A 16,199-nucleotide genomic window follows, 5' to 3' on the forward strand; every position below is an offset into this window, starting at 1 on the left:
AATACTGACGTCATCTCAAATAAGACGACTATCATTCAGACACCTATTATTACCATCATGAAAAAACACAAACAGCAGCACAAGACACACAAAGAGATTGATATAATACACAGACCTTGGTCAAATAGTAGTTTCAAATCATTGTTAGCATTTGTTTTACGGAGTACCGGATGGGAGGTTTGCCACAAAAAGTTTAGACAATCATAGGAAAATATTCGAAAGTCATTTTGGAATACTAGACAAACCCACTAATAAATATTTGCAAATACTATTTGACTCAGGTCTGAGAATAAGCACAATGTACAATGCACATAATGTATCTGCATATCCCCTAAAACCACAAGCTGGCCATAATGGCAGGGGAAATGATTAATCACATTTGATTGATGTGATACTGATTCACTAAGTGATGATAAGAAAAAAGTGCCTTGTGAATCCAACGCATAAAAAGTCCTGCCTGTGAAAGAAAGACAAAAATAATTAGCGACTAAATAAATTAACAAAAAACCAAGCAAACAAATAAGCAGGTGTGTACCGATCTTCACAAGTCGCACTCTGTCACTGTCATAAATCTTGTCAGTTGACTCTTTCCAGGTTGAGACCGCTTCATAAAGTAGAATTGATTCAGTCCCCCCTGTCCCGTGACCCGGGCTGTATTTGGATTATCTACAGCATTTTATTCCTTGAAACTACTGCATGACCTCATTAATGTCTTTAGAGAAGAAAAAGTCTGCATTTTGCGGACAGTCCGAATGTATCCCAGTATTTCCGTGCATGCTATCAAGCTATGTTCTACCCAGGCAAACGGCATTTTTTACTGAGGATACACAACTCCCATTGATTTCTAATGGGAGATTAGAAAGTTTTCCTCAGTAACCCGACTGGGCTTTCTCTGCCAGGATGGCGGCTGCCAGCTGCTGGGGGTCGGTGATGTGGGGGCTCCTGGCCATCACCCGGCTCACCAGCTCCGAGGGGAAGATGTTACACAGGTTGACGTACACCTTCTCCCTCAAGTCGCCGTAGTGACCGTGCGCAGGGGATTCTGGGTGGTGGGGCATGTAGGAGGGAGGAGCGTGGGATGGCACCGTGAGGTGAGTGCTGGGAGGCGGGTAAGGCGGGAGAGATGCGCTAGACGGATGAGGCGGGTGAGGAGAATGGGATGGGGGCGGCGGGTGGTTCAGGTAGTGCGTCGGGGACGGGTGGAGAGCCGGGTGAGAGGAGTGGTGCTGGCCGTAGCCATCTTGCGCCCAGGGCGGGGCGTGCCAGGACGACTGGCGGGTGTCCGGTAGGCTCTGGTAGGCCGACGGCTCGTACCGGGGCGGCTGCGACGGCGGCTGCCTGTAGTACGAGTCCCAACTGGGCAAAGCCTTCGGCCGGTGGTGGTGGTGGGACGTGGAGAGGTGCTCGTACAGACGCGAGTCCGACACGCTCTCGGTTCGCGTAGGGGCCAGGCAGCGGCCCAGGGGAGACCCGGGGGGGTGAGGGTTGGACTGGGGCAGGGAGTGGTAGTCTCCCGGGCAGCTGGAGCGGGCTGCCAGGGGCTGGTGCTGGAGGTGAGGGGGCAAGGGGTACAGAGGGCGCTTCGGGGGAGCGTCCGGAGGCTGATCGTGGGCGCAGCTTTGCCCGCGGGCCAGGCTCATGTGGTAGCTGTGGACCCCAGTATTAGCCGCGTGGCTGTGCTGGATACTGGTGTAATCGGCAGGATGAAGGCCGCGGGGTTCGTGGTTTGCTGCGGCATGGTGGGGATACAGCCGGCTGTGGTGATTCGTGTAATGGAGACCGTCTTCCAGCAAGGGGTCCGGGGGGCATCCGGGACACGCCCTCTCGCCGTAGTCGCAGCTGCTCCCGCAACTCACGCTGCTTTCACTGCCGCATTCGGAGCCCGCTGAGCCCATGGAGCCCAGCCGCAGGTCCGTGTCGTTGGGGAAGCGGCAGTCCGGGCTCCGGCGGGAGGAGAGGCTCAGGCCGGAGTAGGCCCGCGTTACCGAGTAGTAGCTCAGATCCGGGGACTCACAGTGAGGGTAAAGGTCGTGGCCGGGGGCCGGCAGGAGCCCGTGAGGAGTGGCCGCTCTGGACGGCTGATCCTGGAGGAGGCTGAGGCCGGACGGAGGGCCTCCCGGCGCCGGGGACATGGTTATACTCCCGCCGCAACTGCTGCTGCTGCTAGCACTGCTGCTACTGCTGCTGCCGCTGCTACAGACGCTGCTCTTCTGGCCTTCCCTCCCTTTCGCCAGCAGCTTCTCCTCGGCGTCGCTGTACGACAGAGCGCGGATGCTGGGGTCCGACTGCCTTTTCGGGGCGCCTTTTTTCGCCTCGATGCTGCCGGCCGGCACGCTGTGGCTCTTCACCAGCCCGGTGTCACCCTGGTTCTTCGTGGCGACGCAGGTCTTGGCGCTGGCACGCAGCTCGTCTGCCACCGCGCGCTGCGGCTGGGCGCCTCTCTCTGGGTGGTAGTACTTACACTTGTGGCCGTAGGTGCACTTCTTTCCTAGAAGAGGACAGAAGATACCAGTTTGACCACAGCTATAGAGGGTGTCATCAAACTAACTAATGTCAATATGCAACCTTCTCATCGCATATTGTGTTTACAGTCAAATAGTTCAAACATTTCCTTGTTTGTAAAAGGCAGATGAAAAGAGGAAAATAATTTCTGTCTGGACTGCATTGGAGAGCTTTTTGGATTCTGTCAATCATCACAGTCCTGTTTGTCGGACAAAATAAGACATTGTTTTAGTGTGCGTGAATGTGTGCGTTTGGGTGAGTTTTTGTGTGTATCTGTGTTCTCACCGTATGGGCAAGGCTGTTTCTTCTGCTCAGGCATGACAGGCCTTTTCCTCAGGAAGTTGTCTAGACTGGGACCATGACGACCAAGCGGGTCATCTGGGGGCATGAACCTGAGAGAGGGTTGGAACAAAGAGTAGAGAGGATACAGTCAGCACAGTTGGAGAACCCATTTTCCTCCCTTCAGAAGAAGCCATTTGCAGCCATTCATTTTTGTACTGTATGCAAAACAGCTTCCACAGAACGAGATAATTCATCACAGTAAACATGAAGCCTTAATTTGGTTTAGTCAAAGTGTAGTTTCTGTTATATCATTATTTCACTGTGCCCGAGCTGACATCACATTGTCAGTCACCTGACACCCACAGGGAGAAATGGAAGTCTCCACCAGGAAATAATCCCTCAAAACATGTCGCCTTACAAACTTTACTGTCACATCCATTTGAGGCGTCTTTGTTGCCAAGACAGCAGTTTATTTTTTGGTTTGTATTTTAAATGGCATGCATTGCAAAATGATTGGGGGAAATGTAAACTAGATGCTGACAGAAGAAAATGAGCTATAACTCTACATGACACCAGTATTTAAACCAAGTACAAGTGACAAATGTCAGTTGTCATGGCATTTGTCATCACAAATGTCACAGCGGTCATAGAGATCTCAGTCACAGGTCCCCTTTCCCATCTCTTTCATAATCAGAAAGGAAAAAATGACCCTGAATTAAAACGCCTACTTTGACACATAAATGTCTGCCCCATCATGCTGAAATAATCACATGCAAGCCCGTCTCCCCGCTCATCCGCCCCTCCTCACTTGTCGTTGACGAAGGAATACATCAGCAGCCGCTCGTCGATGAACTTCTTCCACTCCGGCTTCTCGTTGGCCAGGTCGCGGTAGTTGTCGTTGGAGACGATGATGCCGTCTGACTCATAGGCCAGCTTGACGATGAAGCGGTCGTCATAGCAGACCACGCGCCGACCCTGGACCCGCCGCGACGGAGTGAACACCAGGATCTTTTCCTTCTCCAGGCGACGCAGGATCTCCTGGTCTGTGGGTGGAGGGAGAAACGTGAAAATAAGAGTTGAAAAAAATGAAATACATATATAGCATGATTGTAGTCGTGTGTGTGTGTGTGTGTGTGTGTGTGTGTGTGTGTGTGTGTGTGTGTGGACCTGTAACACTGACCTGTTATAGGGGCGTCAGGGCGGGACTGCTCTTTCCTCCAAGCGGGCACAAACACTGTGATGTCATGGTGACCGCGCTCCAGGAACCAATCGACGGCCAGCTGGATGCCGTGGCAGGAAAACACTTCCTTGTTGCCATGGCTACAGGCCACAGCGGAGAGGCAGCAGGTGTTAACAAATAAACATTTTGGGGTTTGAATGTAAGCTAAAATGTCATGTGTTGTTTTTGGTTTTTTTCACTTTCAATCCCAGCTCAATATGTTATGATTGTGCATTGCAATTGGTTCATTATAAGTAATCTAAACAGTAGCCTGGAAACAGCTTCATAAGGCAAAAGGAGACATAAACTTAAATTCCCAAGATGAAAAAAACTCATTAAAGGGATAGTTCAGTTTTTGGGGGATTTGGCAATTTTTCCTACTTACCCAGAGTCAGACGAATGCATATATATATATATCTGAGAAGCTTACCTCAATTGCTGGAAGTCTAGGGGATCAAGTAGCAGTTCCTCTGGGTAAGTAGGAAAAGTATCTAAATCCCCCAAAACCAAACTCTCCCTTTAACAGAACCAGCAGAAGATATTTCAAGCTCTAAGCCTTGATGACAGTTTCCATATTCTGCTCACCTCATGGCCACATTACTGCCGTCCACCACAACGGGCCGCAGGTTGTCCTGGTCACACAGAGAGTCTGCGGGACAGGGCGAGTCCGACCGCTGGCCCTCCAGCGAATCAGAACAGCCACAAGAAGAAGAGGAGGACGAAGAGGATGAGGTAGAGGCTATGGACCCGGCCGGCTGCTCGCTGTCCGACTTGGTGCCCAGTTTGACCAGCTCTCCCAGTATGTCGTTGATCAGGGTGTCGGGGCCCAGCTTGGACAGCACCAGCCGCACCGTCTCCTCGGAGTAGCCCAGCTTCAGGGCGAACTCCAGCTTGGCCTGGTACTCCTTCACGCCGGAGCCGGGCCTGGGCTCGTCCCCCGGCCGGGCCTCGGACACCGGCTCGGACGCCGGCTCGGACGCCGGCTCGGACGCCGGCTCTGACACGGAGGAGTCGGGCGGAGGCTCGGACGGGGAACTCGACGGGGAGTTGTGTTCAGGCTCGGGGGGAAGTTCGGACGGGGGCTCGGGCGGCCCCTCCGTCCCCAAGTCCACACACTGGGCCCGACAGAGCGGCTGGTGCGCGTTCTTACCGTGAGCCGACCCGCCCTCTCCTCCGTCTGGGTCAGAGCCGGCGGCTGCGGCCGGCGCCGACTCGCACTCGCCGTCGGACCCGGGGTTCTCCTCCACCTCGCCGGGAGAAGGGGAGCTGGCGGCGCTGCTGTTGCCGCAGCTCTCCCCCTGCTCCTCCATAGCAGGGGGCCCGTCAGCGGCGCCAGCCTGCCGCTCGGCCCCCGCTACGTGGAGGTACTCCAGATCCAGATCCAGCCCCAGGTCGAGGATGTGGCCTGCTCCAGTCTCCACATGGTCCTTCTGGCCCATGGATCTGTCACAGACATCCAGCGCACTGGGCTGACTGCTGCCCGCTCACAAAGCTCCACTCATCGGTGCCTGGAGAAAGAGAGAGAGAGGGGAAGAGGGATGGAGTGAGTGAGAGGGATAAATATGGGCCTCTTTAGAGAAGGGAGGGATGGAAATTAGGTCCTGACTGACGTTATCTGTGTAAATTTGGCCTCCATTAGTGATATAATGACAATAATGACAATGATACCACAAAAATACACTACCAGTCAAAAGTTTGGACACACCTGATTGAATGTACTATGTTTTTCATCATCTTAAAGCCATTTTGATCTAAAGGCTTCTGCTTAAATGCTTGAAATTTGTTTTTTTAGACAATATAAATAGTGAAGTGGATGCCTATGTATGAATTTCTTTCCAAAGCCTTTCCTTCAAGGCAAAGGGCGGCTACTTTAAAGAATCTAAAATATGGTGTCTTTACTATTATTCTAAAATGTGGAAAATGGTAAAAATAAAGAAAAATGCGTGTGTCCAAAATTTGACTGGTATTCTAAATCACCAGATATATTGAATATTTGTTATTTTCTTTATTAATGAACCTTAAACTCTTGTGCCCATAAGGGTTCACTGAAAATGTGCAGGCTCCAAAAGATAAGATGAAACTTTAATGATCTCTGTGGGGAAACTGGGTAAATGCCTGAAGAGCAGGACTTACATAGACTAATATTTCGACTAATATTTCCTAGGGTTAAAACATCAGTAAGGTGTCTGCTGCTATCAGTTAGCAGGTGGTAGGAAGTATTGAACTGCCTGGGGAAAACAGCCTGCAAACCCTCAGAATGCCATGTAGTCAAATGAGTGAGAATTTGCATGGAGACCATTCAGGCAGCAGTATTTGTCACAACTGAACATTTCCAACAGCGAGTCTGTCGTTTTAGGAAAATCTGACTTTTCACAGGTGTTTTCCTAGGAAAATCTTGCCTCAGCCGTCCAAATACCGGGAGGCCCTGAGCTGCTGTTTACATTGGCTGCGACTGGCTGCCTCGGGCGGCGGGGGCGGGGTGGGGGGGTGGGGGGGGGATGGGGATGGGGGTCTCCAGCGGGGCACAGATTGGCTGAGACAAAGAGCCGGTGGGGGCCTCTCACCCTAATTAATGGACGCCCGCTTTTTCAGCCTGGCCCCAGCGTGTTTTTATAGGGCCACGCCACAGCACATTAATCTAAAGGGGGAACAGAGGGTGAACCGTTTGAAAAAAAACACACCCAGCCGTTAGCTATGGGGCCGACAACCCTCCTCCTCCCTCCTCACATTCTACCTGGTAATTAAGGCCCATATGCTTCTTCCCATCGGGCTGAAAGAGTCACTCGTTAAAACACCGCGGGGCTCCGGGGCCACGGAGCCAATCAACATGTTGCATTCAAGGACCCGGGGTGTGGGATACGGTTACGCTAATCTGATTGGCGTCAAAGGTTTCGGTTAATTCCATACAAATTACAGGAAATACCTTGGAAAGTTAATCCAAGATCAGGAAAGCGATATGTTAATCTCCTGAAACCAAATTATAGGCGTAGTCTCTTGTGACTGGGCTGAGTTTGAGACTTCCAAGCCTCTGTTCAGTGTTTCAACGTTCATCTCCAAAGGCTTTAAAACAAACACCCACCAGTCATCCCAGGCAATATATTTGACTGTGTCCAATTCCTGTTACGCATCTACAAACAGACCAGTTACGTCAATGTTTTAGTTATACCCTCCAGGGGGGGAATAATATTGGTTAGTTCTCCAAATCTAAATAGCCCACAGCAGATCAACCTGATGCTGTGTTCATATCTCTCAGCCCAATCGCCCAAACCCACGTTATCTGGATAAAAACAGATGATGGGAACGGCAAGTGACTTAAGCTGGTGGGAGGGGAGGAGAGGAGAGAGGAGAGAGGAGGGAGGAGGGAGGAGGGAGGAGGGAGGAGGGGGGTTGGAGTGAGTGAGTGCGCATTTTATGAAAAAGGGCTGCCTAGCAACGTGGCCCGAGCTACTGTTGCTAAGCTACAGCTGTTGAAAGCATTTCCCCTTCCAAATGCCAAGACAGAGGCTGTGGCGAGACAACCCCTCCCCACACACACACACACACACAATACAGAGAGGCCTGGTGTGGAGGTGGGAGTGGAGGGAGGGGCTTAAGTGTGTCTGACTGCCCCCCCCCCACACACACACACCCAACCCCCCCCCCTTCACCCTCCACCCACACACCCACCTAACAATGGACCTGCAGGGCTGATTAGGACTGGGACCTTGGCATCAACCATTGTGGGCGTTCATGGTGCCCGCATACACACACACACACACACACACACACACACACACACAACCTCTCCCTCACAAAGTGACTCATACGGCTGTTGAAAGAGCGATGGCAGTGGGAACATTTCGTGGTACTCTGCTGTTCTCAGCTGATTCACCCAAAGCCCGGTCTTTCATCGGAGCTTCTCCCCGGCTCTCAGCATCCTCCTGCCTGCTGGAAACACCGGAGCACCAGCAGCACTGCAACCCAACACAGACGCTGGCCGGGCCTAATGCTGGTTCTAGTCCGCCACGTAGACTCTATATCTTACCATATCTATAGCTCACCATATCAGACATCTATTCAGGTTTCAGGAAAAGCTGGTAGGAGAAGTACACTAAACTGACTTAAAAGACTTTCCTGAGAATAAACTAAACTAAACTTTACGGCACTCATCTTGTTGTCCTAGCACTCCAAGCAGCACTGGAAATAGAGAAAACCCTACTAGAAATAGTACACTGAAAAACAACAGACCAAGTGGAAAGACCTCATCAGTTAAGGGATGTTTTACACCCTGTAAGTAGAATAAATCCAATGCATTTCACATCTTCATTGCAACATGATGCATCTGCAACGGAATGATGCAGCAGTAACAGAATCTCTTATTTGAAATGATAGAGATCAATGCATTCAGCGCATTAACTTAGGCCTACTCTTAACGGACACACACCACCTCCAGACCACCATGCTGGGAGGGTGGTGGTTGGTGGTGTGTGTGTGTGTGTGTGTGTGTGTGCTCCAGATTGATCTGTTAGCATCTTTCAAACATCAGTGGGCCCGCTCCTGCACACAGCAGCATTGGTGGCGCGCTTTGATGGAGGCAGTAATGAATATGTAACGCAGTGCTTACAGCGCTTTGTGTTTGGGAGCTTTGTGTACGTGTGTGTGTGTGTGTGTGGCGGGGTTGGAAGGGTCCCGGGTTCTCCAGTCTGAAGGGGCGAGCTGGGAGGGGCCATGCTTGCCACTGTGCAAAAATTATAAAAAAGGGGGGCTGGCCCAGCATAATCAGCCGGGGAATACTGTGCGTGTGTATGTGTGTGTGTGTGATGCATCTATATGGAAACACAGAGGCGCGCAAGGCTTTCCCTGCCAGCAGGGCAACAGATGTCTGCTGAGCGGTGCGCGCAACTGGTGTCCCCCCTCCCCAAACACACACACACACACACACACACACACACACATACACACGCACCGCACCCCTGTCCCACACAGCCGACAGAGTGAGAAGAAAGACGCAGCGGGACGGACAGGCAGCACCGACACACACAGAGAGGACAGACGGTCAAGACTTACGCTGTGAAAGACACACACACACACACACACACACACACACACACACATATCCTGCAGCCAACATCTCCATAGGCCAAACTGTGCTGCTGCAAATGTCCCACTAGCCTCTTGTGACCCAGATTAAAAGAGGCCTCCTTTTTTGTACCCCCCCCCCCCCCCCCCAAAAAAAAACCACCATAACATTAGCCCCTCCCCCCATCATCTTCATATCAACACAGATTAAACTTCTGGTGATGCAGCCTGTATAGAAACCTTTTATTCCATGAAACGCAACAGATTTGGCAATGTTTGGTTATACAAGTGCCAGTGTAAGAGCTGAAGACTCGACAAAGTCTTCATCCTGTATCTCATGCTGCTCTACTATGAAGCTTCTCTGTGTGTACAAGTGTATTATAGCGGTTTAACTTGAGCTTTTGCTTTGACAATCACTTAGCCAAAAGCTGTGTTGGGCCCTCTCTCGCCTCATTTCTCCCTCATCACTGCTCAGCTAATTCATAGCGGCGATATTTCACAGCCAAAACAAATATCAGCAGAGAGAGAGAGCAGTACAGAGGAATCCCACCCCTCTGTCACTCTTTAGGTTGTTCTGGTAACATAAAAGAGGGCTGGTTTATGATGTTGGGCGTACGCAGCCATGCTCTTCAAGGCCAGTGGAGGAGGAGGAGGAGGAGGAGGAGGAGGAGGAGGAGGAAGGTCAGAGGAGAATCTGGAGACGCAGGAGAGACCTGTCGTACAGGTAGTGTACGACAGGTGATAGCAGCTACAACAAGGAAATTGTTTTCAATGCAGTAGTGAGGAGCTAGCTGGTCTAAACAGTAAAAATTGAAGTATAAAATTGAGGTTACAGGCAGATACAGGTGGGGAGTTGATCATACTTACCCTGACTTAAAAAAGATCACAGCCTACGAAACAGACAAAGTAGAAAAAAAGCCTTAAGGGGGTAAATTGGCTCATTCCTGCATACTGAAATCCTTGAAGCCCAGATTCAAAAACTTTGCACATCAAACTGACATAAAAAAATAAGTCCCAAAGTTCTCTCACTTTCTCCCACAGCTAAATCCAAGGATGATATTTATCCTCAGCCTCATGCACAGAGCATCCAACTCCAGCCGACGGGCCTCTGTCCTCCGCGTCCGTGTGTGTTTTCCAGAGCTGTATTTTTTTTTTTCCTCTCAGAAGCAGGCAAGTTGGACAATGAGTGGCAGAACAGATGGACCGACAATGTCTGCCGTTCCCCCGTTTGAGTGGCTGCTTTTCCACCAATGGGAGCGCGGTGATCGTACAATGAGACGCAGGAACGAGGAGGAGGAGGAGGAGGAGGAGGAGGAGGGGAGGGGAGGTGGGGGGGGGAAGAGAGGGGCGGGGCTTGGAGGGCAGATGCCTGCAACACCCAGTCTCCCCGAGGCACGCGTACTCAATGTGCACCAGCAGCACACACACACACACACACACACACACACACACACACCCCTCCTCGCGCTGAAAGGGCTTCCCCTGTGTGGCCGATGAATCAACGAGGGGGTGGGCGGCCGAACAATAGAGCCGCACAATGGGAGGCTGGGGAGGGCAGCTGCAGTGTGAGGGGCTGCTGCTATTACGGCCCGGGGCAGCAATGGAGAACACCTGGCTGTGGAGAACCGCAGTCACTCTCCTCTCTTTGTCTGGGACTGGGAGTTACGGGGGGGGGGGGGGGGTCAGGCAGAAAGAAAGGGCCGAGGCGCGCTGAAAGCCTTGCCTGGCCTTTAAGAGAGTGCTAGAGGAAAGAGGGGAGAGTGTGGCTATAGGCTGAAAGGGAATGAGGATGAACGCGGGGGGGGGGGGGGGGGGGGGGCGTGGGACATCAAAAAGTTTTATGTCCCGATGAGGATGAGGAGGGGGACGGGCGCGCATTGTTGCGGCACACTTAAGGGCAGATGACTCGGAAGCACAAAGGACCTGGCTTTCTTTCTTTCTTGCTCTTTATGGGATTTTGCAGCCCGTGTGCATGTTAGATGTTACAGTCAGAACTGGAATGCTTTAGATTGGACAAAATACAACGAATGTGCAGGAATCTCCGTCTCGCTGGTGCAGAGACCAGGGATGGGACGATCTGCGGGTCTCACGATACGATTCGATACGAGGTTCACGATTCGATAAAACCACGATGCGATGTAATAAATAAAAGTTCAATGACAACAAGTCTGACTGTGCAGAATTATGCTTATTTCTGAAGCACAAATCTTTCTAGCGATGGCATTGGCTCGCTAGAATGTAAACAACAACTTAAAAAATGTCATTACAAAGTGAAAATAATAACATTTGGATGGAGAGCTTGTGAAATTGTGATGGGCAAGTGTCTCATTTGTGATTACTACAGCAGAATAAAATGGAGCCAATATCACGATACATTTTTCCGCCCCACGATGCTTATTGTCACATTTTTGTATTGCGATACATTGAATTATACATATATATATATATATCGTCCCATCCCTAGCAGAGACGTACTGCCAACTTGCAGAGTTTCACAGTACACTCTGACACACGTGGTACAAGGACAAGACTTCAAATACAATGCAGAAGGACAGTGTGTGTATGGGCTGGGTGCTCTAACAACTAGGGCACCCGGAGAACCAAAAATAGCAAATCCCGCTTGGTGGCCGCTTTTACCCAAAGCGTGTATTATACCATGTATTTATACCATGAAGGCTTACATTTTTGGCATACGTGGCCCCAGTCAGAACTGAACCTCTTTCCCTGGCAGGACCTACTCTGATGGGGGAAAGTAGCATCATCGGCTTTTGGAAAAAGCCAAGGAGGAGATGAAACAAAATGCACTTTTACCAAGTAAGCCAGGGAAGAATATTTAGTAGCTTTGCATCAGTCTAAATACACCCGTCGGATTCTGTCAAGCATGCACCTTGTCCCTCCTTCTGTTTGTGATACTCATGGACAGATAAGATAAGACTGCACTTTATTGAGGATGTCAAGGTGCAGCCGAGGTCTGGAGAGCATCTGGTTTGGTGATATTAGGGCGACATCTCCGCTGTTTGCAGATGATGTCGTTCTTTCGGCCTCACTGGACTGTGATCTCCGATGTGCATTGGAGCGGTTTGCTGCGGTCAGGAATGTGACGCGGTCAGGATGAGGGTCAGGACCTCCGAATCTGAGACCACGGTTCTCTCGGAAAACAGTGGCATGTCCCAACCAGGTGGGGAGGTTACGAAAGCAGGCGTGTGAGGGGAAGGCTGCCATTTTGAATTCCCTGACTGGCTGGGAAAATCTGTGAGTGTGTGTGGCCAACTACTCAACACTGCAACTACTACTCCACTGGTTTACTGAGTTCTTGAGCCACTCCTACAGTTTTTAGAAAACACTAAATAGAAACACATCTACCAACAGGGAAGAAAATGAAACATGAGGCAAAACATCCAACAGAATCTATCTAGGCAGCAAGAAGTTGTTATGTAATCAATGCAACAAAAACTTGGTCTAAGTGTGTTGCCTGGTTAAATAAGTGTTGCTAGTCAACTTAGTGGTGAAACAGGAAAATGTTCAGAATCAGAGTAATAAGAGTGTGTTGGGATGCCCCGGTGGCTCACCGACTACAGCATGTACCATAGGGCTCAGTCCTTCCCGCAGCGACCTGGGTTCGAATCCCCTCTCTCTCTCCCATACCTTCCTGTCTCTCTCTCACTATCTCTGTCAAATAAAGCATAGAATGCCTAAAATAAATCTTTAAAAATAAGAGTGTGTTCCTGGTTAGATAAGGGGAAACAGAGGCGGAGATGCAGCAGCTGACCGACTGCACAGCACTTCATGTAACCAAACACACTGTGGGCGTCAGCTGACAGAGAAGGACGCTCTGTAGACCATCTGCTGTAACGAACAGGTGTGTGTGTGTGTGTGTGTGTGTGTGTGTGTGTGTGTGTGTGTGCTCAAAACAACTGCAGCAGCCACAGAGACTCGTCTTTCTCTTTGGAGACAGATAAACAGGCGCACACACAACAGAGTTCAGTATGAGTTCAATCTGCAACCTACTTCTTTATACCTCCTCCTGCAATTTTAACAAGAGTTTTTCAAAGAGCAGGAGGAACAGCAGAGTCAGAAATATTTTGTTAATGACTTCAGATATCCTAAAGGTAGGCAGCGTAGAACTGGGTCAAATGGAAGTAGGAAAATAATTCTTAGCTGTTAGTGCTGAAAGTTTAAACTTATTTAAGTCAGTTTAGTCGATTTTTCAGTGACTTATCGGACACTATCTGAACCCCACCCATCTGGCGCTCCGAGGAGGTTAAAACAAACGCTAAAAATGATTGGAGAATACTATTTGACCTAGGTCTAGGCAACAGAAGGAGAGCTTATGACCGGTCTGTCCTGTCCTCTGACCCCGGCTTTAGCACTTAGCACTGCAAACAGTGTGAGATAATAGATAGCAGCACTCACCAGTATGGTGGGTGTGTGTGTGTGTGTGTGTGTGTGTGTGTGTGTGTGTGTGTGTGTGTTGCATCCAAATCAATATTCATACAATGGCAAACCGAACAGACAAAGCAATGATGGAAAGTCAAAGGGCCAACAGCAGTTCTCAAAAGGTCAATTTGGTTTTCACATCTTTAAAGTCGCCAGGAAATGAAAAATGCCTCTTTCACCTTCATTCTCCACATCATAACACACCTATTTAACAATAAATGGCAAAACAATTTACAGTTTTTTTTTATTTTCTCACACTTTTTTACATCAAAATCCCATTACTTTTACTTATTATTATGGATTTTGAGTGGTTGGGCACTGGTAGGCGTATAGAAAAATTCCCACCGATAATACCATCACAGATTTTTGTTTTGTTTGCTACATGGTATGCTGGTGGATTTTAGGTGTGAAAACCCTGTTTCCTTTTCCTAAAACACCATGGAATTTATTCATTTTGAACAATCTGTAATTTGTGACTGCACAAGATTTTGCACAAACCATTTTTAAACTTTTGAACAGCAAGTCCAGCCCCAACATCCTGTTTCAACCAGAAATACAGCAAATTATGTAAGCAAGACACCATGAAAAAGCTGTTTCCTTGTGACTTTAACAAACAAAATTCTGAAAATGGTTGCAAGCAGGCTCTCATGCACACATCACAGGGGTTCTTTGACTTGTTTAAGCCCTTGAAACAAAATGAGTAACTTCAGTCTCACCTTAAAAACTAGACTAAAGGCCATGTGGGGCCCTGAACCGCAGCTTTAACACACCCTGACCTGGAGCTTTGGACTGGACAGAAGTGCAGCCAGAAGCAGCAGCCAGGATGAAACGCTGATCCCCAACCCAGGATTTGGGGTGAGGGAGGAAGGGAAGAAGAAGAAGAAGAAGAAGAAGAAGAAGAAGAAAGGAAGGAAGAGGAGAGGATGGAAAAGCCTCATGGGACAGGCAGGGGACAGCTGCTGGGCCAAGCACTCACACACACACACACACACACACACACACACACACACACACACCATCAAAAGCTGTGGATCCAAAGCCTGGACAGCTTCTGGTCTGATCCTCAGGGAGCCGTGACATGAACACTAGCAGTGTCAGGCACAGAGACAGCTGACTGGGTGGAGAGACAGATTGCACGTCTCTCTCTCTCTCTCTCTCTATCCGAAACGTTTCCCCATTTAAATTCACAACAGATAACTAGTTGAAGCCTGTATTTTCCTCAGGCCTCCTCCACTCCAACACAGACAAACTGTCACCCCCCCTCCTTTATAAAAAATAAAACAACACAAAACACATTATCTAGCTGACAGGTAATATTCAGTCTGTCTGCGTCGTCCTCTGCCTGTTGAGCGGCCTCATCTATAGAAACTCCATATGATGGATGTTGGGGGGCGCGCGCAGGGGCGTGCACGGTCACTGCAAACCAACACAGTCACGACCTCGGTCCAGCTTCACCCAGACCAAACCGCCGCCCTCCTCGGTTAGCGCGCCCGGTCGATTAATGCCGTAAACAAACACTCACCTGACCAGAGCCACCGGCGGAGCCGCAGGGTAAACGGTGTGTTCAGATGGACAAATGTTCCCATCACATACTGGCGACGCAAAACATCCGGCCAGGCTGCAGCGTGACCCAGCCGAGCTGCGTCAAGCCGCCGGGAACTAGCGGAGCGACTTCCGCTCTGACGCTGTGTCAAAATAAAAGCATAGCTACATACCCGGTATGTGTCGAGTTTAGAATTAAGTTTTAGTGGTGTAAGCAGAGGTGACAAAGTATTTACCGTAAAGTTACGTGGAAAGTGTTGCTATCTGACGCAGCGTGTGTATTCTTTTGTTTTGAGTATTTCTTATATGTGGGGATTAGGTGTTGTGTGTCTGTTGGTCAGCAAAATTTGATATATGTGATTCACAAAAGTATTACAATAAAATTCTCAAGCTTCCACTTCCCCCAGAAGCCAAAACAAGAAACATTTTTGTTTTAATATTTTTAAGATTACTAACTTAATATAATAGTTACGTTAAGTCAGTAAAGTAATAATAACTTGATGTAGAATAGGTTATATAGAGCTCGCTTCTGTAAGTGTGTCATTCTGAAATACAATACAATTAATTTCACACTTCACCAATATAACGACAGAATCCTCCATGCAATACCTTTGCTATTTGAAAATGCAACACATTTACCATGTCACCATATAAGTTTCAGGTTATAATAAACAAAACAGTGTGGTGTCATAGCTCATGGTAGCTGATTTTTTGTCTCTGGCTGCTGAGAATCGCTGGCTCTATTTGATATCCAAATAGCTGATGGTGACTTTATTCAGACATTTTAGGATCTCGGAGAATCAGTGGTTCCTGTTTTGCACACACCTTGACGTCCTTGCTGGACTTTTATTTTGAAATGTTTTTACGCCTCGTAAAGAGGAAACAGTATTGTGGAGTATCGCGGCTAGCTTGGATCTGCTGGAAGTGGTGGGAAGTGGGATGGGCAATTACAGGCACTACAGCGCCATCATGTGGTACAATGAATAATGGAAAATATTCTCTATGCAATATTCACATTTTTTAACTTTTAACACACAAAAGGTGCACAGATTGATGAGTGTTACATTTGTATGATATGAGTGACGTGCTTACAGTCAAGTAATCCATATTGAAGTAAGAAATTGTGACTATCAACTATAGGCCTGTCAGCAGCATGTTT

The 16,199-nt window shown here is 49.0% G+C and overlaps 1 protein-coding gene across 1 annotated transcript; it reads right to left on the bottom strand.

The window, feature by feature from the left end:
- Positions 1-869: 869 nt before the first annotated feature.
- On the bottom strand, positions 870-15,080 carry LOC139910576 (putative ribonuclease ZC3H12C). Its single transcript, XM_078291149.1, has 7 exons — positions 15,021-15,080; positions 4,982-5,511; positions 4,589-4,927; positions 3,965-4,104; positions 3,593-3,827; positions 2,788-2,894; positions 870-2,488 (listed from the first exon to the last, which is right to left on the bottom strand). The coding sequence occupies exons 2-7, from the start codon at positions 5,440-5,442 to the stop codon at positions 870-872; spliced, it is 2,901 nt and encodes a 966-aa protein (XP_078147275.1). The 5' UTR covers positions 5,443-5,511; positions 15,021-15,080.
- Between the last annotated feature and the right edge of the window lie 1,119 nt (positions 15,081-16,199).

This window comes from Centroberyx gerrardi, chromosome 21 (assembly GCF_048128805.1).
Source record: "Centroberyx gerrardi isolate f3 chromosome 21, fCenGer3.hap1.cur.20231027, whole genome shotgun sequence".
Taxonomy (NCBI): Eukaryota; Metazoa; Chordata; class Actinopteri; order Beryciformes; family Berycidae; genus Centroberyx; species Centroberyx gerrardi.

Bases quoted from the DNA above. Each gene is read 5' to 3' on its own strand.
- LOC139910576 (XM_078291149.1), bottom strand. From the start codon at position 5,442: ATGGGCCAGAAGGACCATGTGGAGACTGGAGCAGGCCACATCCTCGAC. The intron at 4,105-4,588 runs GTGAGCAGAATA...TGTGGCCTGTAG, and splicing joins GGCAGTAATGTGGCCATGAG to CCATGGCAACAAGGAAGTGT. The intron at 2,895-3,592 runs GTGAGGAGGGGC...ACCCTCTCTCAG, and splicing joins TATTCCTTCGTCAACGACAA to GTTCATGCCCCCAGATGACC.